This window comes from Vigna umbellata, chromosome 11 (genome assembly GCF_029865625.1).
Source record: "Vigna umbellata cultivar VRB3 chromosome 11, Vumbellata_1.0, whole genome shotgun sequence".
Classification (NCBI taxonomy): domain Eukaryota; kingdom Viridiplantae; phylum Streptophyta; class Magnoliopsida; order Fabales; family Fabaceae; genus Vigna; species Vigna umbellata.
Window position 1 is genome coordinate 33777603 of NC_142175.1, and position 25191 is coordinate 33802793.

Here is a 25191-nt window from a genome sequence, read left to right on the forward strand (position 1 = left end):
TTTAGTTTTAAAAAATCATTTTATTTTAAAAGAATAATTCAAACAAATTTGTTTTAAAATATGATATTTAGATATTTTTAAAATTTAATATAAAAATAAAACTAAAACAGTAACCATAGGATAAAATTGGAAATAAAAATAAATATATATATATATATATATATATTTTTTTTTTTATAGATTATTTTATCAAATAGAATATTATTTTTAAATTTTAAAATATTATTATTGTAAAGTAATCATAAGCATGTAGTATTATGGTTATAGACCGTCAGAGTAATATCACTCACAAAACTCATTTTAGTTATGGTAAACCAATATATTTGTCCATTCCGGCTCGTATAGTTTCTTCTATTTATCTTTATGAATTATGATTTATTTATTTATTTATCGATTCTTCTCGTTTCTGTTATTATAGTTCATTCGTGGCAAATTCCGCACGTGCCTTTGATTGGAGAGGGTGTCACCGACCTTTCTCTTTCTCTACGGCAAAATCATCGTGAATCGCCGTTGGCGTGGTCGTAGATAATTTGGGGTTCCTTTCCAATTCCATATTGCGAGACCGAATTCGTGCTTGGTATGTACTCGATGGTTCACCGTTTTAAGTGCGTTGCATAACCCATCAATCTATTAGGGTTTCCGTGTTCCTTAACATATATTTATTGATTCGAATTGGTACTTAGGGTTTCTTGCAGTAGTAATGTTTGATTGAATTTGTATAATTTAAATTTAATCTTCCAGTTATCAATTTCAAGCACAAGGGAATCCATGTATCGTGATTTTGTAAACCCCTTTTATTGGTTGATAGAATTTAGGAAAATTAATAAAGGTTGCTTGCATTGAACATCTATTTCTTTTTCCTGCTCTTTATAATATAGGCATCTTCATATTTCATTTTCGTCATGCCACTAATTAAGTTTTTATCCGTTAATTTACATTGAAGTGGTTGTTACTTTTGTTAAAATCATCGACGTGTTTGGTTTGTACCCTGATTACAGGGTTCTGTTTGGGATGACGAGCTAGCTGATGGAGGAGTCCTGTAAGATATTTAAGATATGTGAAAACTAAAGATGAAACTGCAAGCACATATTCCGGGGGAGATGTCAGGACAGGTACCTAATCAACCAGGGTCTCAGTTGTCTGGACTGACCCAGCTGAATGGGAATGCACTCGCTCATCAGATGCCACCTTTAGGGGGTGTTCCCCGGTCAACAATTAATATGGATTCTGAATTTCCTAGAGCTCGCACTATTATTCAAGAGGAGATGTAAGTATTTTTTTTTTCATCTGTTCAATTGAACACTTTTAGTGGGTAACCTGACTTCGTTGATTCTTCTTGGGAATTTTGTCTATATATAAGAGGTACAGATGAATTTTTTGTAAGATTGACTACCAAGATGATAGCATAAACTCCACAGAACAAGCCAATTTATTGATAGGTTCATAAAGAAAATTGATAGTTGCAATTTTCTGAAAACAGAAGTGAAAGGAAACTAATATATTTGATTCTCGATCATTATGATTGATTTTCTTTTATGTGCCGGAAATGCTTTGTGGCTCTGTTGTATTGTCTAGTTGAATATTTAAGCTTAACTAAAATAATTTAATTTAACATTTTCATAATTTTCTTGAGAATTTAAGCGTCTGCAGTGTGTGAAACAGCATTTTCTACTTGCCTGACAACATTGAGTCACACTGTCTGATGCTTCTTCATAATTTATGGTTTAATGGCTAGATTATTCTAAAAAGTAGTTGCTGTGGGATCCCTGCAGTGCATATGCCATTAAGTTAATTAGATTACTGCCTTGCTGTCTCTATTATGTTCCAATTTCCCCTCCTTTGATGTTTTGACTTAATTAATGATAATAATAATAATAATAATAATAATAATAATAATCATGTATGCAAAAAGATAAACTACTATACTTTTTTATTTATTCTCATCAGTAGATATTTTTTGTTTTTACCTTCCAGATTTGGTACGTTGTTGCGAAAACAACAGCAGCCAGTTACAGATGTACAGAGAAAGAAGCTTAAGGATCTTGCAAAGCGCTTGGAGGAGGGCATGTTAAAAGCTGCTCGATCTAAGGTTACTTCTGGTCTTCTAGTTATTTTTCTTTTTCGGTTCCCAATATTTGGAAGGATCTTAATTGTAAACACTAGAGATTTCTGATTCTGGAAATAACAGGGAGCCTTTAAACTTCTTCCTTAATTTGAATATTATTTGTGTTGACAACGGTTTGGACATATCTTTTAGGAGGATTACATGAACTTGGATACTTTGGAGAGTCGATTATCAAATTTCCTCCTACGAGCATCTATGAATAATAAAAACCAACACTATCCGCAACTTGTTAACTCTTCTCCAATCAGTACAATGATACCAACCCCTGGTATGTCACATGCTCCAAATTCAAGCATGATGGTTGCATCTTCTGTGGATGCCTCGATGATTTATGCCAGCGGGTGTAATAGCATAGCATCAACATCTTTCAATAGTGTAAACATGTTACCAGCTGGTGGCATGCTTGGCAGTACCTTAAATAGATTTGATGGTAATATTGGGTATTGTCATTCTTCACCAATCCTTACACTTTTATTTTCTTGTCCTTCATTGTAGAGTCTATGTATTGCAGGTTTGTCTAATGGTTATCAGCAGTCTTCTACCAGCTTTTCTGTTGCCTCAGGGTCGAACATTTCATCAATGGGGGTGCAGAGAATGGCTAGCCAGATGATTCCCACTCCTGGATTCTCAGTCAGCAGCAGTCACTCACACATGAACATAGATTCTAATACTAATGGAGGTGCATTTTCCAGTGTAGATTCTACCATGGTACCATTGTCACAACTTCAGCAGCAGAAGCAGATTGTTGGTGGCCAAAATAGTCATGCATTGCAGAATCTCAACAGTCAAATGGGTATTGGAATGAGATCTGGTTTATTACAGAAGCCATTTACAAACTCAAATGGTGCTATAAATAGTGGATCAGGCTTGATTGGAAACAATATACAGGTTGCAAACGAACCTGGCACTTCTTCTGACAGCTATGCCTCCACTTATGCCAATTCCCCTAAACACTTGCACCAGCACTTTGATCAAAGTCAGAAACCGGTTGTGCAAGGTAATATTTTTCTCACTCCTTTTGATTTTCTTTTATCATGGAATGACCCTAGGACCTTAACCTTCAACCCAGAACCTGTAATAAGCTTCATAATGTTTTAGGACTGTGTTGCTTTTTTTGAGTAAACACATCCATGTGTCTGTATACATATTGCATGTTCTGTATTTTTTATTTCAAAATTGACATGTTTCAGAAAGAATAACGATATTATTATCAGGTGATGGATATGGATTAAACAATGTTGACAGTTTTCCTTCTGGAAACTGTTATACATCTGCGACATCCTCTGGGCCCATGATGAACAATCAGAACACTAGTTCTGTTAAAATACCATCTATGCCTAAAACTAGCACATTGTTAAGTGGTCACTCGAACTTGCATGGTATGCAGCAGGCTGCTCATATAAAGTCTCAACAAGTTAACCAGTTAGAAAAGTTGAATTTTCAGTCTTCATTGACTTCAAGAGATGGCTTTCTGCATTCTCAACAGCAATATCAGCAAAGGTCTCAACAATTGCAACAGCCAGATCAGTATGCGCAGCAGCAATTTCAATCTATGCAAAATCAGCATGTGGTCAACAGTGACACTTTCAGTCAGTCTCAGCTTTCTCCCAATCTAGAAAATCGAGTGAAACCTGAGCCTGGAATTGAACACCGCAAAGAAGTGCTCAACTCTCGTGTCTCTGAACCGTTTCATATATCTGAGATGCAGAGTCCGTTCCAGCAGAACTCATCTGAAGATTGCTCTAGGGTTGCTCAACATCTTCCATTTCCATCTGGTCACCATGATTTATCATCATCAACACCTCAAAATTCACAACAAATGTTGCACCAACATCAATTGGCTGCAGAGTCTCAAAATAACTTTAGCGTCGGGGTGCAATCCAAATCTGTGATTCTAAACCATTGGCCTCAGTCACAAGATCCTGACAGTATTTCACATGATCAACATCTCCACGTGGATTTTCATCAAAGAATATCTGGACAAGATGAAGCTCAATGCAATAGTTTATCATCAGATGGATCTATTATAGTTAGAAATGTTCTTTCTAGAGGCTTGGCTGAGCAGCTGGAATCTGGAATTGCTACAAATAAGGCACACAGGAATCAACAGAGGTGGCTTTTATTTCTACTTCATGCTAAGCGATGTTCTGCCCCTGAAGGACGATGTAAAGAGAAGTTTTGTTCTGCTGCACAGATGCTATGCAAGCACATGGATGGATGCAAGCTGCGCCATTGTCCATATCCTCGTTGCCATCATACAAAGGAGTTACTTAATCATTTTGTAAACTGCAAGGATCCAGGTTGTCCTGTTTGTGTTTTTGTGAGAAAGTGTCGACGTGCTTTTCAATTGAAGCCTCAGATTCGGCCAGAACCTGAATCAAGCTTGCCAACTGCAGTGAATGGATCCTGTAGGCCTTACAGTATTGCAGGCACATCACCAAGATTGATCTCAAAGCCTCTATTAGTTGTTGAAACTTCTGAGGACCTCCATCCATCTATAAAACGTATAAAGATTGAGCATTGCACCCAGGCCATTTATCCTGAAAATGACCATTCTGCTTCATCTTTTATTGGAAATTGTGAATCTCTTGTTTCTAGGGATGCTCTGTCTCAACCGCTGCCCTATCCAAATGCTGAGAAGTCTATCTCAATTAAACCTGAGTTTCCAGAAGTTAAGGCCGAAGCTCCTGCAAATGTGATACATGAAAAGCTTAGTGAGATGCAAATGGATAACAATAATGCTGATGATAAAACGCCTAGTGCTGAACTTGTCAAATATGAAGAACCTGCTAATTTAGCAAGCCCTGAAAATATAAAAACTGAGAAAGAAACTGGACAAGACCTGCAAGAAAATGTTGTCCAGACATCTGAAATTCCAACTGGAACCAAGTCTGGTAAGCCAAAAATAAAGGGAGTCTCATTAACTGAGTTATTTACTCCGGAGCAAGTGAGGGAGCATATCACTGGCTTAAGGCAATGGGTTGGTCAGGTAAGTCTTTGTATTCTTGTGGCATGGGCAATTTAATTCATTATTTAAATAATATTACTTTATCTGTACTAGTGTACTGGAAACCTGTTCCCATTTACTTTAAACCTATTTAATATGTTTCTTGGTGATAATGGTTTTCCTATCTATTGTTTCTGTCACTGACTTCCTATTTGTTGGTTGAAATATGATCTGGACTTCATGTAAGTATTTTAACAGACATGTAATTCTTCATTGACTTCAGGTTTAATTGAGTTGTTTACTTAAAAAGCAGAAATAACTGCGGAGCTCACTAGTTTAAAGAAACTTTAGTTGCCATGTAAACACTCTAAAATCAAATGAGACAACGATAATCTATTTTTGGCATTACAACACCAGAGCTTTCTTATTTTAAGAATTATACATGGAAAACTTATTAGAATGAGTACAGAAAACGGTATAGTTAGAATTCCTTTTCTTGTCAACTTCCAATGGGATTCCTTGAAAGGAGGCATGTAATGAAACATGAAGTGACTGATAAAATTATATACAAAGGCGGGAGCTATCAAAATCAATGTAGGAAGCATATTTATCCAACAATATGTCCTATTTTATCTGACCCAAGCCTTGTGACTTAGTAATGTTGTTAAATGGCAGCGATATGGAACTACCATATAAGCAATAATTGAAGGGATGCCCACTATGGCATTACCATGGGCTGCATCGGTGGATTCCAAACCAAATGTCAGCTGGACATAATTTGAACTATGCTTAAGCGAGAACTTAGATTCCTTATTAACCTATTTTGCATACTTAATTCCGTCTGTCTGATAAATAGTCCTTTTTCTGGTCTACTGATTTTTGTGCATGAGACATCTATCATATATTCCATTAATTGAATCTTTTGATGTGTATGAGATGCCTATCATCTGTTCCATTACTTGAATCTTTTATCCATCTTATCTGGTCATTTTTGTGGAAATCTGTTTTCTTACAATTCAAGTGGTCCATAATCTTGATTTATACTATCTATTTAACTTCATAAAATGCTATTTTCTTAATATTGTGTGAACAATAAACCATAAAGACTAGTTTAACCATTATATTTTTCTTATCTAATTTGGCTGAAGTCGTTAGTCCAAATATATGGTCATTTGTGACTGCTGACTTAATCTTTTTTCTGTTCTCACTTTTTAACATCCTAGGTTCTGTTATTTTCTTTATCCTTTTATAAATATTTACTAGTTTTTGATTGTTCATGTGCCATGTTTCACAATGTTCTCTTATTACCTCTAGTATCCACATGTTAACATAACATCTTTTTCTTGTGACAGAGCAAGTCAAAAGCAGAGAAGAATCAAGCAATGGAGCATTCAATGAGTGATAATTCGTGTCAATTGTGTGCTGTAGAGAAGCTTACCTTTGAACCACCACCTATTTATTGCACAACTTGTGGGGTTCGCATCAAACGAAATAATATGTATTACACCACAGGCACTGGTGACACACGACATTATTTTTGTATTCCATGCTATAATGATGCTCGTACAGAGAACATAATTGTTGATGGGACTCCCATTGCCAAGTCAAGATTGGAAAAGAAGAAGAATGATGAGGAAACTGAAGAATGGGTGTGTTATGTTTGCCTGTGTCATTTTGTTGTTCAGTTAACATTTTTTTTTGTTGAATTAACCATCTTTGCTTTGTGTGCAGTGGGTTCAATGTGATAAATGTGAAGCGTGGCAACATCAAATTTGTGCCTTATTTAATGGTAGAAGAAATGATGGTGGACAAGCTGAATATACTTGCCCTAACTGCTATATTCAGGAGGTAGAAAGAGGAGAGCGTAAGCCCTTACCCCAAAGTGCTGTCCTTGGCGCCAAGGATTTACCAAGAACTATTCTTAGTGATCACATAGAACAACGATTATTTAGACGGCTAAAGCAAGAAAGACTAGAAAGGGCAAGGCTTCAAGGAAAAAGTTATGATGAGGTGATTCATATTGTGGTTGGCAGAGATATGTTTTGTTCAATTTTGTATTTCATAACTTAATACATTTAGTATATCTTAGCTCTTTCATTGTTATTTTAATACTGAAGTATAAATTGAAGGGTTGACCCTTGGATCTGTTTGTTGTGCTATCCATTAGCCATTGCTAGACACATACTCTATTCAAATTATATAGTCCTACCTGGAGAGTTTAAAGAGGAAATCAATCAATGAAACTTCGGATGTGGAGACAAGCCTCGGAAGTAGAAGGCTTTCATTTCAGTAGAAGTAATACAGAATATATGAATATAAGTTTAGCAGAAGTATCAATCCTACCATTCTAAATGTCTTGGATCCATACCTTCGGTTTAAATGTCTTGGGTCCATTATAAAGTATAATGATGGAGAAATAGATGGTGATGTAAATTGTAAAATACTGGGTAGTTGGGTGAGCGCTCTGCTCTGAGTATTATTGATGGTGAAAAGCTAAAGTAAAAAATTTAATGCATATTAGAGTTAAGAGAGAGAGAGAGATAAAATAGAATCTGAAAAGGTAACTTTTGTATTGATAAAATGTACAAAGGAAAACAAGGATTCTCTTTGTATAGAGAATGAAAAAACAGAGCTGTAAAGAACAGCTGACAAAAAAGAAAACACCTATAACAAAAACTATATCGAACTGAATGCAACACTAACACTGCCACTCCCCACCCCCACAAACTCAAGGTGGGTTATGATTAACAGGAAGAGCAACCACTTCGAATTTGTCCCTAATAAACACAAAACATGGAGAGAGAGGTTTGGTATGAATGTCAATCCACTGTACTTGTGCAGAGATATGTTGATCATGTAAACATTTGGACAACTTTTTAAGGAACAAAGAAAAGATCAATATCCATGTGCTTGGTTTGAGCATGAAGAACATGGTTATGAGCTAAGGTGATTACACTTTGATTATCACAATAGATTGTAGACGATGTGATATGCCTAGTTCATTAAGAAGAGTTTGAATCCGTAGAATTTCAGGAGTTGTTTTAGCGGCTACAATACTCTGCATCTGTACTAGATCTAACCACAACTGCTTGTTTCTTAGACCACCAGGAAATGAAATTTGACCCAAGAAGAATTACAGTCTGCTTCATAGAAAGCCTGTAAGGGAAAAGGAGAGGAGAAGTCATGGGAGTAAGATAAAGACCATGTAAAAGAGTTCCTTTAAGATATCAAGAACAAATTGCTGAGGAAACAGTGCATACTGATTCACTGCCAGGTGGAGGTAGAGGAGGAGGATTATTTTCTAAATCCATGGACCACTAAGCTCTTGATACCTACTAGAGTTAAGAGAGAGAGGGAGAGAGAAGAAAGGGAAAAGAGAAACTGATAGGTAATTTTGTATTGATAAAACGTACCAAGGAAAACAAGGATTCTCTTTTTATAGAGAATGAAGAGAAATAGGGCTGTGTAAAGAACAGCTGATAAAAGGAAAACACCTGTAACAAAATCTATATCCAACTTAATACAACACTAACAATATGCAACCATGATTATTATTAGTAATTTGATAGTTATATATCTTATTTATCTTATATGAATTTATATGTAATTTTATTGTCATATTTAGTAAACCATATTACTATTATGCAATTTACATGTTTTCCTTATTCTTTCCATCCTATGTAAGATCTCGGTATTGACTACCTTGGCTATAATGCTTGTGATGTTAGATAAAACTGAGTTTTGGTAGAAACAACAGATAAATGTAGCAGAGATGAGAATGTTGAGTGGGATGAGTGGATATAGATAAGATTGGATGCATTATAAAGAAAGTTGGGGTAGCATCTTAGATAAAAAATATCTTGCCATACTAAGTAGAGAATTGGGTGAGGGGTAGCTCTATTGCTAGATGTAAAGGGGGACCAAACAAAAAAGGGCAAAACCACTGACAAGGATTTATAGGTCTGTGGCTTGTTTTCATAATATAACATTATTGATTGATCAATGTGACTCATCACTTTTACGTGGAAAGTTTTGGTTGTGGTTTGTTTTATTTTTTTGTTTTTTAATGTTTTTGTGGTTATCAATGATTTCACCCTTTTCTAGCATGTGCTGATTTTCTGTGACTTATTTCTATCTACTTGGTCATTATCAGATTCCAGGAGCTGATGCTCTTGTTATAAGAGTTGTGTCATCTGTCGACAAGAAGTTAGAAGTGAAACCACGGTTTCTGGAGATTTTTCAGGAAGAGAATTACCCAACAGAATTTCCATATAAATCAAAGGTGATGAGAAAGTTGATTTTATGAATCTGGTTATAATTGAATCACTAATGTTGAATATTGATAGCCTTAGCTTTCTATTTCAGGTAGTTTTGTTGTTTCAGAAGATAGAAGGTGTGGAAGTTTGCCTATTTGGCATGTACGTTCAAGAATTTGGATCTGAATGTCAATTTCCAAATCAGCGCCGAGTGTATCTTTCGTATTTGGATTCTGTGAAGTATTTTAGGCCTGAGGTTAAAGCAGTGACAGGAGAGGCTCTTCGTACTTTTGTTTACCATGAAATTCTGGTAAATTTGAACACTAAAATGTTGCTTGAAGTCCTTCCCTGTAAATATTTTAATTTCAGGTTATTATCTTGTAAATTATATTTGATACAAATTATTTGATTTTAGATTGGATACCTTGAATATTGCAAGAAACGTGGTTTTACAAGCTGCTACATATGGGCTTGTCCTCCATTGAAGGGTGAAGATTATATTTTGTACTGCCATCCAGAAATTCAGAAAACACCAAAATCTGATAAGCTACGTGAATGGTGAGCCCAATAGCTTCGCATAGGCAAAATGAGGAAAAGTTATCTGTTTATTTTCCTTGTACAATGTGATTAGGTCTGTTCATCTCTAACTGGGGCATTTCTAAGCATGTATCTTCAGGTATCTATCGATGTTAAGAAAAGCTTCGAAGGAAAATATTGTGGTTGATCTCACCAACTTATACGACCATTTCTTCGTATCAGCTGGTGAATGTAGGGCCAAGGTCACTGCTGCAAGACTCCCATATTTTGATGGTGACTACTGGCCTGGGGCTGCAGAGGATTTAATTTATCAGCTTCGCCAAGAGGAAGATGGAAGAAAACAAAATAAAAAGGGAACAACTAAAAAGACTATAACAAAAAGGGCTTTAAAAGCATCTGGTCAGTCAGATCTTTCAGGAAATGCTTCAAAGGACCTGCTCCTCATGCACAAAGTAATTTACTATTATACATAATGCTAATTATTTTTTTCACTCGGGAAAGAAGATCTCTTCCATTTTTTTTTTAAAGTCATTAGATATGTCACATTATATAGCTAAATTTTCAAACATAATATTGATTCCGTACTACTTTCAATATTTATTTAGGTTCCATATGTTTGCTAATTTCTTATAAAATTCATAATCATTCTTCAGCTTGGTGAAACCATTTGCCCGATGAAGGAGGATTTCATTATGGTTCATTTGCAGCATGCTTGTATCAGCTGTTGTATCTTAATGGTTTCTGGTAACCGTTGGGTCTGCAACCAGTGCAAGAATTATCAGATTTGTGATAAGTAAGTATTCTTCAATCATATCTCCATGGTTGTCATGTTACGTGTCAATTGCTATAAGTGTCAAAATTGTCTGATCTTCAACTAATAGGCTTAAATGCTTACTTCGTCCTCATGTTAAGAGGTGAATTTCTGTTTAGTACTCGGTTTTAAAAATGAAGACATTGGGTCCCCAACGACGTTAAGTCCACGTTGATGTGGCCGTACTTTTTCTCTTCTCTCTTCTGCTGTTCAGCTTTTTCCCTCTCTTGTTCAGCTTTTTCTTTGATGATTTGTTGAACTTGTTCTTTCTTTGTGAATCTTATTTATATACTTTTCATAACATGGGGAACCAATGTCTTCATTTTTAAAACCGGGTACTAAACATAAATTTACCTCTTAACCTGGGGACGAAGTAAGCATTTAACTCTCTCTCTCTCTCTATATATATATATATATTATCATAGCACCTCCTATTGTTATGTTCTTAGGGATGACAATGGGTCAGGTCGGGCACAGATAGTGCCTACCCGCAACCCGACCCGACAAAAAAGAACCACCTGCTACCCGCGTGGATATCCGCTTAAAAAATACCCGCGGATATTTTAAAACCCGCGGATATCCGTGAATACCCGCAAATATTTAAAAAAATATATTTTTATAAAATATTATGATAAAACATAAATAAAATTACAAAAAATATATAAAATATAATATATATTAAATTAAATATAAATTAAAATTTAATTTTAATTATATTTAACCTTATAAAATATAAATTAATATTAATTTTAATTAAATTAACTTAATAAAATATAAATTAAATTTTTATTTTTATTTTTTGTAGGTAGCGGATATCCGTGGGTACGGATAGTATAAGCGGGTATTAAAAAACCCGCTACCTGCAACTCGCGGATAGTAAATATCTGCGGGTACCAACTATCCGTCGTAGATTTTATCCGCGGATATCCGCGGGCGTGGATTTTTTTGTCATCCCTATATGTTCTACACTATCCTCCATAATGACTCATTTGATGTTTTTGCTACCATCCATCATCCTTTATAAGACTTGCACTATAAAAGTTTTAATGCAGAGTTGGACAAATAATTAAAACTAGCAGACTGCTGTGGAAATTTATTGTTAACATACCTTAATACCATACTTTACCTTAATACCATACTTTTTAGCGTCTTAACATCATATCTTATGATCTCATTAAAATTTATTGTTAACATACCTTTCTATGACTCTTCTCCCTTTCAATCTTTTTGCTAGCTGAGCCATTTCCTAATGCTCCAATCATTTTTCTAGTAACACATTCAGTCTTGCCTGTTCTTAGGTGTTATGAAGTAGAACAAAAGCTTGAAGAGAGAGAAAGACATCCTATTAATCAGAGGGAGAAACATACTCTTTATCCAGTAAGTAACTCTGATTTTAACATGTAATTTTGAGTGCTTCTGTACTAGTTCACTACATCTCTGCTCTGCTGTGAGATTTTATTAGGACCTGAATGTTAATCATCTTAATGTGCTTTGAGGAACTAAGTGGTTAGACACAGTATGAAGTTCTAAATTTAATCTGGTATATTGAATGTTTGGTTTTAGTTATTTGATACTCTCAAACAGGACATTTCAGTGAAAACACTCGAGTATTTTTATTTTTTACTTTTCTGAAAGCAAAATCAGCTATTCAAATACACAATCATGCAGTAGGTCAGAGTATAAGTGATTTTTGAAATTTTTTATATTCGCATCATTATACAGGTTGAAATTACTGATGTTCCATCTGATACAAAAGACAAAGATGATATTCTTGAGAGCGAATTCTTTGACACTAGACAGGCATTTCTGAGTCTCTGCCAGGGAAACCATTACCAGTATGATACACTAAGGCGGGCCAAACATTCATCAATGATGGTACTCTATCATCTTCACAATCCAACAGCTCCAGCATTTGTGACAACTTGTAATATATGTTATCTTGACATTGAAACTGGTCAAGGATGGCGCTGTGAAGTTTGCCCTGAGTATGATGTATGCAATGCTTGTTATCAAAAGGATGGAGGTATTGATCATCCTCATAAGTTGACAAATCATCCATCCATGGTGGATCGTGATGCTCAGAATAAAGAAGCAAGGCAGCACCGAGTGTCGCAGGTGTTGTATACAATTTTGTCTTTAGCTCTTCTGGGCTTTCTTATGAAAAATGGTCTTCTCATGTCAAATTTCTGTATGATGACAGTCATGTTTAAATCCCATGTCTACCTCTTTCTTGATATCACATTAAATTGAGTTGAAAGATAGACAATGATATTTCTTTGTATGAGAGGATCCATTCCTTTGTTTACATAGCATCAAAGCTATTAATATTTCAGATGTTTTATATTGTATGCCAAATAAAATTTATGTTTACAGGTATTGAAATTTGAGCATGGATAGGATTTTAACTACTGGGACATGTAAAAATTAAACAAGTTATAATTGAGTTTAAGCATTCGAAAAAAGCCTTGTCTCCACCAAGTGAGGTTGTCTCAGATTTTTGTTGAGTTTCATGTTTGATGATTTTTAAAAATATTGTAAACGGTTCAAATGGTATGCTAATTCTAATATATCACGCATTTTATAAAGAGTCAAGTCCCATGTTTTCTTCCCTTTATGTAGCTAAGTATTGTGTAGTTACTATAACAGTTAATTTTTTAATTATTTATAGTCTATAAAAAAAGCATGAAGATGTATCGGCATCTTTGCTATTCAAATACGTTGTAAAAGTTCTTTGTCATTATATTGTTTTCATTATACCATAATTTTATCTTTTTTATCAACAATTGCTTGCTTCTGTCCATATTATCTATAATCTATAACTACTATAAATCTTGCAGCTCAACCTTTCCTGCTTTTGTTCCCCTGCCTTGTAATGTTTTGCTTGTGTGTAATATTTTGTAGAAGTATGGATATTGATTTGTTCTTTTACCTTTTTCCGTGCATTTTGGACCGCTCTTGTTTCTCCAAACGTTTGTTGGCTATTACTTTCTTTTGCACTACCTTGCTTGGTGGGGACTTTAAAACTTTCTGCATACACATAGGATTTCTAATATAACTGAATTCTTTATTACAGCTACGAAAAATGCTTGATCTCCTTGTTCATGCATCCCAATGTCGTTCTGCACATTGTCAGTATCCTAATTGTCGCAAGGTGAAGGGGCTTTTCCGCCATGGGATGCACTGCAAAACACGGGCTTCTGGAGGTTGTGTTCTTTGCAAGAAAATGTGGTATTTGCTTCAACTTCATGCTCGTGCTTGCAAAGAATCTGAATGCCACGTACCACGTTGCAGGTTTGTGGATCAGGCATTTTCATTATTCTCTAGTTAACTTTTTTATAGATCTTGTTTGAATTAACTCTGTTCTTTTGGGTTAAATTAGAGATTTGAAAGAACATTTAAGGAGGTTGCAGCAACAGTCTGATTCACGGCGTAGAGCTGCTGTAATGGAAATGATGAGACAAAGAGCTGCAGAAGTTGCTAACAATGCTGGTTGAGCTGTTCGTACTTGTATATATGTGGCACTTTTGAAGATATGCTCTGGACAGAGGTATACCTTAGTTTCACCAGTGCTCCGATAGCAGTCATTGTTTGTGAATGGAATACACAGGGTGCATGTATGTAGCCTTGGAGGTGCGCATGGCCATCTCAACATGTTTGTCCCGGTGAAGATCTGAGTTCAGCCAATTACTGCTTCTGTCCTCTTCTACAAAGGACTAACCAGGTCTGGCGGGATATTTGGCGGTGCTTCTGTTTTTGTGGGCCAATTTGGTAATTCTTTGATTTTGTCAAATTACTTGTTTTTTTATGTTTAGATGCCATCCTTCGGTGGCAGGTGTACTATAGTCTCAATTTTCTTACAAATGTTTGTGGGTGGGGGATGGCATCAAGTTGTTTTTAGTTATAACCGTTTTAAAGATTCAATGCATTTTGTAGAATCTTATTTAAAGATGAAAGTAAATAATTAGTATATGCATTATTATGCTTCCTTTATGAGATTACCTCATTTGCGTATATTTTATATTTTAGTATTCTGTTTGATCTATTGCTATGAAAACTATTCTGTGAATTTTTTAAGGCTATCACTATTTTGAGATGTATATGATATGTGAAGAATGGGGCATTCATGGTGAAAGCTTCAATCGATCTGAAGTATATTGTAAAATATAAATTATTGAATCAATCTGAGTGCAGTTATAATATATTTTCAATTGTTTAAAATTGTATAATTTTTGTTTCGTTATGGGATCGAGGTTAGTTGTCACGTGTTCTAAAAATAAATTAGGAGGTTACTTGTAGAAGGTATTTGATGTCAAAGTTAATAAAAATTTGATCGTTTAAGCAATTAATGTTTATTAAACATAATCACCTATTTCTTTGTTAATAGTTTTCGAAATGGATTTCGAATTAATAGTGATTTAATTGCGGTCCAATTGATGATAATCATACTTTGTTTCAAAATTAATTAGTGTTAGTGATAATTTCTTAGTATTTGGACAATTCGGTCCATTGTTAATAGTTGATTATTTGGTCACTCGTCTATAATTGATTATTCGGTCTTATGGTATACAAGTTTCCCAAACTCAAGTCTATCTTAATAGATGAGGGAATTTATAACGAGTGATCATCTTGGTAGTATTATGGGTGGTTTGGTTGTTTATGACTGTGATACCTATGACCAAATTGTTCGTGTTGATTTGGTTCTTAAGAAAGGTTGTAACTATTGATATTGTAATGTGTCAATTTTGAATTTCCTGTGCTTTGAGAGACGAAACGTTCTATGTTCTGAATCGAGATATTACAATTTTGGGTTTAGAGTTATTTACATGTTTATGGGTTTAGGATTTAAGGTTTTGAATTTTTAGAAGTTTTGGTTTAGGATTTTTTAGGTTTAGTGTTTAAAGTTTGAGGTTTAAGATTTGAGGTTTTGGTATTTGGATTTGAGGTTTAAGGATTTAGGGTTTTTAGGGGTTTGAGGTTTTAGAGCTTGGGATTTGGAGTTTAGGGTTTGGGGTTGAGTGTTTGGGGTTGAGGTTTGAGAAGTAATTGGTTTGGCGTTCGAAGATTTAGATTTAGAGTTTAAGGTTTAAAGGTTTCTGGATTTAGGGTTTTGTGTTTGGGGTGTAGGGTTTGGGGATTGGGGTTGAGATTTAGGATTGAAGGTTAAGGGTTCAGGGATTGGGGTTTGTGGTTTTAGGTTTGAGGTTTAGAGTTTAAGATTTAAAACTTTTAGGGTTTATGGTTTTAAGGCTTTAGGGGTTTAGGGTTTGATTTTTAAGGTTTATGGTATATGGTGTAGTGTATAGGGTATATGGGGTAGGGATTATGGTCTAGGATTTTGGGTTTAGGGTCAAAAGTTTGTGGTTTAAGGTTTATGTATTTATGAGTTTAGCTATTTAGGGTTTAGGATTTAGATTTTTTAGGGTTTTGGTGTCTGTGGTGTGGGGTTTGGTGTTTAGGTTTAAGTTTTAGGTTTTAGGGATTTAAAGTTTAGAGTTTGAGGTTTGAAGTTTAAGGTTTGAAATTCAGGGTTTGAGGTTTAAGGGTTTAAGGGTTTAAGGGTTTAAGGGTTTAAGGGTTTAAGGTATATGGTTTAGAGTATGAAATTTGGGGTTTAGGCTTTTCATGTTTGTGGTATAAGCTTTTTGGAGTTTGGAGTTTGAGATTTGGAATTTAGGGATTGTGGTTGGGGGTTTGGGACTCGGGTGTTGGCGTTGGAATTTGAGGTTTTGGATTTTGTGGTTTGATGTTTTGGGTTTGGAGTTAGAGATTCTGGATTTGGAGTTTAAATTTTAAGAATTTTAGGTTTTAAGGTTTATGATTTTAGGGTTTAAGGAGTTTAATGGTTTAAGGGTTTAAGAGTTTAGGAGTTTAAGATTTGGAGTTTAGAGTTTAGGGTTTAAGATTTTTGGTTTGGGGTTGGGTTTTGGAGTTGGAGCTTGGGGTTTGGCATTTTGGGGTTGGGGTTTGGCTTTGGAGTTTGGGAATTAGAGATTCGGGGTTGAGGATTGAGGTTTGGGGTTGGGATATTGGGATTGCAGATTAGATATTGTGGACTTTAGATTGTGAATTAGGGATTAAGGTAGAGGATTGGGTTTAAGGTGTATGATTTATAGTGTATGGTTTATGATGTTTGGTGTATGGTTTAGGGTGTATGTTATAAGATTTAGGATGTAGTATGTAGGGTGTAGATTTTAGGGTCTAGGATTTTTGATCTAGGGATTGGGGTCGACTGATCAGGGTTCAAGATACAGGGTGTAGGGGTTAATGGTGATGGGTTAGGATTTAGGAGTTATTGTTTAGGGATTAGGAATTAGAAGTTAGGGGTTGAGGCTTGGGGCTTGTGTCTTTGGGTTTAGGGTATAGGGCTTGGAGTTTAAGGTTTATGGTTTTAGGTTACAGGTTTAAGTGTTCTAGGGTTTTAGGAGTTTAGGGGTTTAACTGTTAGGGATTTACGATTTGGGGTTTATTGTATAAGGTTTAAGAGTTTTATAGATTTAGAGGTTTAAAGTTTGAAATTTAGGATTTATAGTGTAGGGTGTAATGTTTTGGATGTAGGGTGTAGGGTGTAGGCTTTAGGGTCTAGGGTTTGATGTTTAGGGCTTGAGATTTAGGGTTTAAGGGATTTATGGTTTATGATTTTTTGGGGTTTTTGTTTAGGGTTTCTGGGTTTAGGGATTTGGGGTTGGAGGTTGGGGTTTAGGGTGTAAGGGTTTAAGGTTTAGGAGTTGAGGGTTAAGTGTTTAGGGTTTGGGTTGAGGGTATATGGTTTGGGTTGGAGGCATATGGTTTGTGGGGTTTGAGGCTTGGAGTTTTTGGTTTGAGGTTTGGGACTTGGGTTTAGGAGTTGGGTTTAGGGTTTAGGGTCTAGAGTTTAAGGATTAGGCATTTGGGTTTATGGGTTGGGGGTTATGGATTAGGGGTTAAGGTTTAGGACTTGGAGCTTAGGGCTTATGTCTTTGTTAGGGCTTGGAGCTTGAGGTTTAAGATTTTTGGTTTTGGGTTTTAGTTTTAAGAGTTTTAGGATTTAGGAGTTTAGGGATTTAGGGTTTAGGTGTTAAGGGTTTATGATTTAGGATTTATTGTTTATGGTTTAAGAGTTTTAGGGTTTAAGGTTTTAATGATTTAGGGGTTTAGGGTTTATAGTGTAAGGTGTAAGGTTTTTTATGTAGGTTGTAAGGTTTATAATGTAAGGTGTATGGTTTACGGTTTGATGTTTAGGGCTTGGGGTTGATTTTGTGAGGTTTTGGTTTAATATTTTTTGGGTTTGGGATTTAGGGATTTGGGTTTGGAGGTTGGAGTTTAGGGTTTAAGGGTTAATGGTTTATGGTTTGGATTTAGGATTTCAAATTTAAAGTTTGGGTTTTGGGAGTTTGGGGCTTAGGGCTTTGGGTTTGGGGTTGAGGGTTTGGGTTGAGGGTTTAACATATAGGGTTTGAAGTTTGGGGTTTTGGGGTATGAGGTATGGGTTTTGAGTTTGGCGTTTGGGACTTAGGGTTTGTGGTTTGGGGTTTGAGGTTTGGGGTTTACAGTTTAGGATTTTTGTTGTTTGTGGTTTAAGGTTTGGAGTTTTGGTTTTAGGGTTTGAGGTTTGAAGTTTAGGGTTTAGGATTTCGGGTTTATGGGTTAAAGGTTTTAGGATTTAGGTTCTATAGTTTTAGGGGTTTAGGATTTTTTGGATTTAAGGGTTTACTGGTTTAAGGTTTGGGCTTGAGGGTTTGAGGGTTTGAGGTTTGGAATTTGGGGTTTAGGTTTCAGAGATGGGCAGTGGGGTTTGGGATTGAGGTTTAAGGTTTGGTGTTTTTTGGTTTGAGATTTTGGGATTGAGGTTTAAGATTTATGGTTTAAGGATTAAAGATTTTAGAATTTAAGGTTTGCTGTTTAGGGTTTAAGGTTTAAGGTTTAGAGTTTAGAGATTTGTGGTTTTGGGGATTTTGAATTGAAGATGTAGGATTTGGGATTTGAGATTGAGGATTAAAGTTTAGAGATTTGGGTTAGGGGTGTAGGGTTTATGATGTAATTTTTATGGTGTAATATTTAGGAAGAGTGTAGAAAAGTTGTAAGAAAAGTGCAAACATGTTGTATCAAGGAGGTAGGAATGATGTAAGCTGTAAGGTGTAAGAAGAGTGTAGAAAGAGTATATGAAAGATGTAATATTAGTGTATGAAGGGTGTAATATTGGTGTAAGGAAGGGTGTAATAAGAGTGAGAGTATACGGTGTAGAAAAGGTGTAGGAAAGTTGTAGGAAGATTGTAGAATGTGCATGAACGATGTAAAAAATGTGTAGGAAGAGTGTAGAGTGTAAGGTATAGAAATGGTATAGAAAGAGTGTGAAACAAGTGTAGAAATGATGTAGAAAGAGAGTAACAAATGTGTATGAAATGTGTAGAAAATGTGTAGGAAGAGTGTTGGAATGATGTAGACAGGGTGTAGAGAAGGTATAGGAATGATGTATGAAGGGTGTAGAAAAGATATAGGATGTAAGGTGTAGGAAGGTTGTCAGGTATACGATGTAGGAATGATGTAGGAAGGGTTTACGTAGAGTGTAGAAAGGGTGCGAGAGAGCGAGAAAGGGTGCGAGAGAGCGAGAGAGTGTGGGAAGGTTACTAGAAAGATGTAGGAAGGGTGTATGATGTAGGAAGGGTGTTGGAAGGATGTAGGAAATGTGTACGGTGTAAGGTGTTGAATGTATGTAAGAAAGGTGTATGGAGAGTGTAAGAAAGATGGGGGAAAGTGTATGAAAAGTGTGGAAAAGACATTGAAACAATGTATAAAGAATGTAGAAAAGATATAAAAAGGGTGTAAGATGATTGTAGGAAGTGTGTAGAGTGTAAGTAGGGTGTATGGTGTGAGGTGTTGGTTAGGTGTAAAAAATGTGTAAGAAGGATGTAAAATAGGTGTACCAAGGTTGTAGGAGAATTGTAGAAAGGCTGTAGGATGTACGATATAGGAATGAAGTAAAAATGGTGTAGTAATGGTTTAAGAAAGGTGTGATAAAGGTAAATGAAGGGTATAATAAGGGTGTATGATGTAGGAAGATTGTATGAAGGGTGTGGGAAAGAGGGTAGGGTATGGGATGTAAGAAGGGTGTAGATAGGGTATAAGAAGAATGTAAGAAAGGTGTGGGAAGACTATAGAAATGATATAGGAATAATGTAGAAATGATGTAAAAAATGTGTATGAAAGGGGTTGGAAGAATGTAAAAAAGATGTAAGAAGGTTAAGGTGAGGGTGTAGGAAGGGTGTGGGAATGGTCTAAGAATGGTGTAAAAAGGTTATACAAGAGTGTAAGAAGGTGTATAAAGGGTATATGAATGATGTAGGAATAAGAAGGGTTTGTAGTGTTGAAGGAAAGGTGTAGGAAGGGTGTAAGAAAGGTGAAAGAATGTTCTAAGAAAGGTATAAGAAGGACCCATGGTGTAAGAAGGGTATGATGTAGGGTGTAAGGTGTAAGAAGGGTTTAATAAGGGTGTAAGAAGGATGTAAGAAGAGATTAAGATAAGTGTAGCAAGAGTGTAATAAGGATGTAGAAATGATGTAGGAAGAATGTAGGATGGGTGTAGGAAAGGAATAGGAAGGGTGTAGAATGAATTTAAGAAAAATGTAGGAGTATAGAAAGGGTGTAAAAAGAATGTAGGAAAGATGTAAGAAAAGTGTAGGAAGAGTATATAAACGGTAAAGGGTGTAGTGTGTAGGAAAAGTGCGGAAAGGATGTGAGAAAGATGTGGGAATTGTATAAGAAGAATATAGGAAGATAAAAACCTAGTGTAGAAAAGGTGAAGAAAGGGTAGAGCAATAATGTAGGAAGGGTGTAGGAGTATGTAAATGATGTAGGGTGAGGACCTAGGAAGGATGTAGAAAGAGTATTGGAAGAGTGTAAAAAGGATGTTCGATGTGTGTAATGTGTAGGAAGGGTATAAGATGGTGTATGATTTGTATAGAAATGATGTAGAAAAGATGTAGGAAATGATATAATAAGAGTGTCGAAAGTGTGTAGAAATAGTGTAGGAACGATTTTGGGTGTAAAGTATAGGAAATGTATAAAAAAATATAAGAGTGTAGAAAAGGTGTAGGAACGGTGTAAAGTATAGGATGTAGACATAGTGTGGGAAAGGTCTGAGAAGTGTGTTAAATGGTGTAAGAAGGATGTATGATAGGTGTAAAAAGCGTGGAGAAAATGTGTAGGGTGTAAGAATAGTGTAGCAAGGGTGTATGGTGTAGGAAGAATGTATGAAGGGTGTGAGAAATGTGTAGGAAGGGTTTAAGAATTGTGTAAGATGTAGAAAGAGTGTAGTAAAGTTTTAGTAATGGTGTAAGAAGGGTGTAGAAAAATGGTAGAAATGATGTAGGAAATGTGTTGGAATGATGTAGAAAAGGTGTAAGAAGGGTGTAGGATTAAGTGTAGAAAGGGTGCATGAAGGGTGTAAGAAGGGTGTAAGGTGTATAAACTATGTAGAAATTCTTTAGGAAAAGTGAAGAAGTGTGTAGGAAATGATGTAGGGTGTAACTAGGGTCTAGGAACAATGGAAAATTGATGTAAGAAGGGTGTAGAAAGAGTGTAATAAGTGTGTAAGAAGAGTTTAGAAAATGTGTAACAAATGTGTAGGAAGGTGTAGGAATTGTGTTTGGTGTTGGAGGTTTGGGATTGGGGTTTAGGGTTTGTGGTTTTTTTGATTTTGTGTTTTGGGGGTTTGGGTTTAGGATTTAAATAAAAGTTTTAGGGTTTAATGTTTTAAGGGTTCAAGAGTTTAGGGTTTAAAGTTTACAATATAGGGTCTAGGGTGTTGAGTCGAGGGTTTAGGCTCTAATGTTCAAGGATTAGGTTTTAGGGTTCCGAATTTAAGATTTGAAGGTTAGGGGTTACAGGTTTGGGTTTATGGGTTATGGGTTAATGGTCAGGGATTAGTGTTAAGGGTTCAGGGTTCAGGGTTCAGGGTTCAGGGTTCAGGGTTCAGGGTTCAGGGTTCAGGGTTCAGGGTTCAGGGTTCAGGGTTCAGGGTTCAGGGTCAGGGTTCAGGGTTTAAGGTTTAGGGTTTACGTAGAGTTTAGAAAGGGTGCGAGAGAGCGAGAAAGGGAGCGAGAGAGCGAGAGAGTGTGGGTAGGTTACTAGAAAGATGTAGGAAGGGTGTTGGAAGGATGTAGGAAATGTGTACGGTGTAAGGTGTTGAATATATGTAAGAAAGTTGTATGGAGAGTGTAAGAAAGATGGGGGAAAGTGTATGAAAAGTGTGGAAAAGACATTGAAACAATGTATAGAGTTTAGAAAAGATATAAAAAGGGTGTAAGATGATTGTAGGAAGTATCCAGAGTGTAAGTATGTTGTATGGTGTGAGGTGTAGGTTAGGTGTAAAAAATGTGTAAGAATGATGTAAAATAGGTGTACCAAGGTTGTAGGAGAATTGTAGAAAGGGTGTCGGATGTACGATATAGGAATGAAGTAGAAATGGTTTAAGAAAGGTGTGATAAAGGTAAATGAAGGGTATAATAAGGGTGTATGATGTAGGAAGATTGTATGAAGGGTGTGGGAAATAGGGTAGGGTATGGGATGTATGAAGGGTGTAGATAGGGTATAAGAAGAATGTAAGAAAGGTGTGGGAAGACTGTAGAAATGATATAGGAATAATGTAGAAATGATGTAAAAAATGTGTATGAAAGGGGTAGGAAGAAAGTAAAAAAGATGTAAGAAGTTTAAGGTGAGGGTGTAGGAAGGGCGTAGGAATGGTCTAAGAATGGTTTAAAAAGGTTATACAGTGTACGATGTAGGGTGTAGCGTTGAAGAAGGGTATAACAAGACTGTAAGAAGGTGTATAAAGAGTATAGGAATGATGTAGGAATAAGAAGGGTTTGCAGTGTTGAAGGAAAGGTGTAGGAAGGGTGTAAGAAAGGTGAAAGAACGTTCCAAGAAAGGTATAAGAAGGATCCTGGTGTAAGAAGGGTATGATGTATGGTGTAAGGTGTAAGGTGTAAGAAGGGTTTAATAAGGATGTAAGAAGGATGTAAGTAGAGATTAAGATAAGTGTAACAAGAGTGTAATAAAGATGTAGAAATGATGTCGGAATAATGTAGGATGGGTGTAGGAAAGGTATAGGAAGGGTGTAGAATGAATTTAAGAAAAATGTAGGAGTATAAAAAGGATGTAAAAAGAATGTAGGAAAGATGTAAGAAAAGTGTAGGAAGAGTATATAAACGGTAAAGGGTGTAGTGTGTAGGAAAAGTGTGGAAAGGATGTGAGAAAGATGTGGGAAGTGTATAAGAAGAATATAGGAAGGATAAAAAACTAATGTAGAAAAGGTGAAGAAAGGGTAGCGCAATAATGTAGGAAGGGTGTAGGAGTATGTAAATGGGGTAGGGTGAGGACCTAGGAAGGATGTAGAAAGAGTATAGGAAGAGTGTAAGAAGGATGTTCGATGTGTGTAATGTGTAGGAAGGGTATAAGAGGGTGTATGATTTGTATAGAAATGATGTAGAAAAGATTTAGGAAATGGTATAATAAGAGTGTAGGAAATGTGATAGAAAAAATGTAGGAACGATGTAGGGTGTAGGGCATAGGAAATGTATAAAAAAATATAAGAGTGTAGTAAGAGTGTAGAAAAGGTGTAGGAACGGTGTAAAGTATAGGATGTAGAAATAGTGTGGGAAAGGTGTGTGAAGTGTGTTAAATGGTGTAAGAAGGATGTATGATAGGTGTAAAAAGCGTGGAGAAAAGGTGTAGGGTGTAAGAATAGAGTAGGAAGGATGTATGGTGTAGGAAGAATGTACGAAGGGTGTGAGGAATGTGTAGGAAGGGTTTAAGAATTGTGTAAGATGTAGAAAGAGTGTAGTAAAGTTTTAGTAACTATGTAAGAAGGGTGTAGAAAAATTGTAGAAATGATGTAGGAAATGTGTTGGAATGATGTAGAAAAGTTGTAAGAAGGGTGTAGGATTAAGTGTAGAAAGGGTGCATGAAGGGTGTAAGAAGGGTGTAGGAAAGGGTGTGAGATGTAAGGTGTATAAACTATGTAGAAATGGTTTAGGAAAAGTGAAGAAGTGTGTAGGAAATGATGTAGGGTGTAACTAAGGTCTAGGAACAATGGAAAATTGGTGTAAGAAGGGTGTAGAAAGAGTGTAATAAGTGTGTAAGAAGAGTTTAGAAAATGTGTAGGAAGGTGTAGGAATTGTGTTTGGTGTTGTAGGTTTGTGATTGGGGTTTAGCGTTTGTGGTTTTTTTGATTTTGTGTTTTGGGGGTTTGGGTTTAGGATTTAAATAAAAGTTTTAGGTTTTAAGGTTTTAAGGGTTCAAGAGTTTAGGGTTTAAGGTTTTAAGGGTTCAAGAGTTTAGGGTTTAAAGTTTACAATATAGGGTTTAGGGTGTTGAGTCGAGGGTTTAGGCTCTGATGTTCAAGGATTTTGTTTTAGGGTCCCGAAATTTAAGATTCAAAGGTTAGGGGTTACAGGTTTGAGTTTATGGGTTATGGGTTAATGGTCAGGGATTAGGGTTTAGGGTTTGGGGTTTGGGGTTTGGGGTTTAGGGTTTGGGGTTTGGGGTTTGGGGTTTCGAGTTTAGGGTTTCGGAGTTTGGGGTTCGGGGTTCGGGGATTCGGGGGTTCGGGGTTCGGGGGTTCGGGGGTTCAGGGGTTCAGGGGTTCAGGGGTTCAGGGGTTTAAGGGTTCAGGGGTTTTTGGGTTCAGGGGTTCAGGGGTTGTGGGTTTCAGTTTTCATTTTTCAGGGTTTATATAAACCCGTAGGGTTTGTAAAAACACCTCGGGTTTTTCAGGGTTTCAGGGTTTCAAGATTTCAGGGTTTTAGGGTTTTAGGGTTTTTTAGGGTTTCAAGGTTTCAGTTTTAATTTTTCAGCGTTTATATAAACCCGTAGCAATTGTAAAAACCCATAGGGTTTCTTAGGGTTTCAGGGTTTGAGGGTTTCAGGTTTGAGGGTTTCAGTTTTCATTTTTCAGGGTTTATATAAACCCGTAGGAATTGTAAAAACCCCTAGGGTTTTTTAGGGTTTGATGGTTCCAGGTTCAAAGGTTTTAAGGTTTCAGTTTTAATTTTTCAGGGTTTCAGCTTTGATTTTTCAGGGGTTCAGTTTTAATTTTTAAGGGTTTAGGGTTTATGGTTTAGGGTTTAGGGTTTAGGGTTTAGGGTTTAGGGTTTAGGGTTTAGGGTTTAGGGTTTAGGGTTAGGGTTTAGGGGTTAGGGTTTAGGGGTTAGGGTTTAGGGGTTAGGGTTTAGGAATTAGGGTTTAGGGTTTTAGGGTTTTAGGGTTTTAGGGTTTAGGGTTTTAGGGTTTTAGGGTTTTAGGGTTTTAGGGTTTTAGGGTTTTAGGGTTTTAGGGTTTTAGGGTTTTAGGGTTTTAGGGTTTTAGGGTTTTAGGGTTTAGGGTTTAGGGTTTAGGGTTTAGGGGTTAGGGTTTAGGGTTAGGGTTTAGGGGTTAGGGTTTAGGGTTTAGGGGTTAGGGTTTAGGGTTTAGGGGTTAGGGTTAGGGTTAGGGTTAGGGTTTAGGGTTTAGGGGTTAGGGTTAGGGTTTAGGGGTTAGGGGT

General features: G+C 36.2%; 1 protein-coding gene across 1 annotated transcript; it reads left to right on the plus strand.

The window, feature by feature from the left end:
- Window positions 1–410: 410 nt before the first annotated feature.
- LOC124835881 (histone acetyltransferase HAC1-like) lies at window positions 411–14674 on the plus strand. Its single transcript, XM_047310906.2, has 17 exons — window positions 411–577; window positions 999–1267; window positions 1975–2089; window positions 2258–2555; window positions 2637–3122; window positions 3340–5114; window positions 6425–6721; window positions 6804–7082; window positions 9226–9354; window positions 9438–9638; window positions 9744–9886; window positions 10005–10317; window positions 10519–10658; window positions 11975–12053; window positions 12399–12791; window positions 13750–13967; window positions 14056–14674. The coding sequence occupies exons 2-17, from the start codon at window positions 1071–1073 to the stop codon at window positions 14168–14170; spliced, it is 5178 nt and encodes a 1725-aa protein (XP_047166862.1). The 5' UTR covers window positions 411–577; window positions 999–1070; the 3' UTR covers window positions 14171–14674.
- The last annotated feature ends 10517 nt before the right edge of the window (window positions 14675–25191 follow it).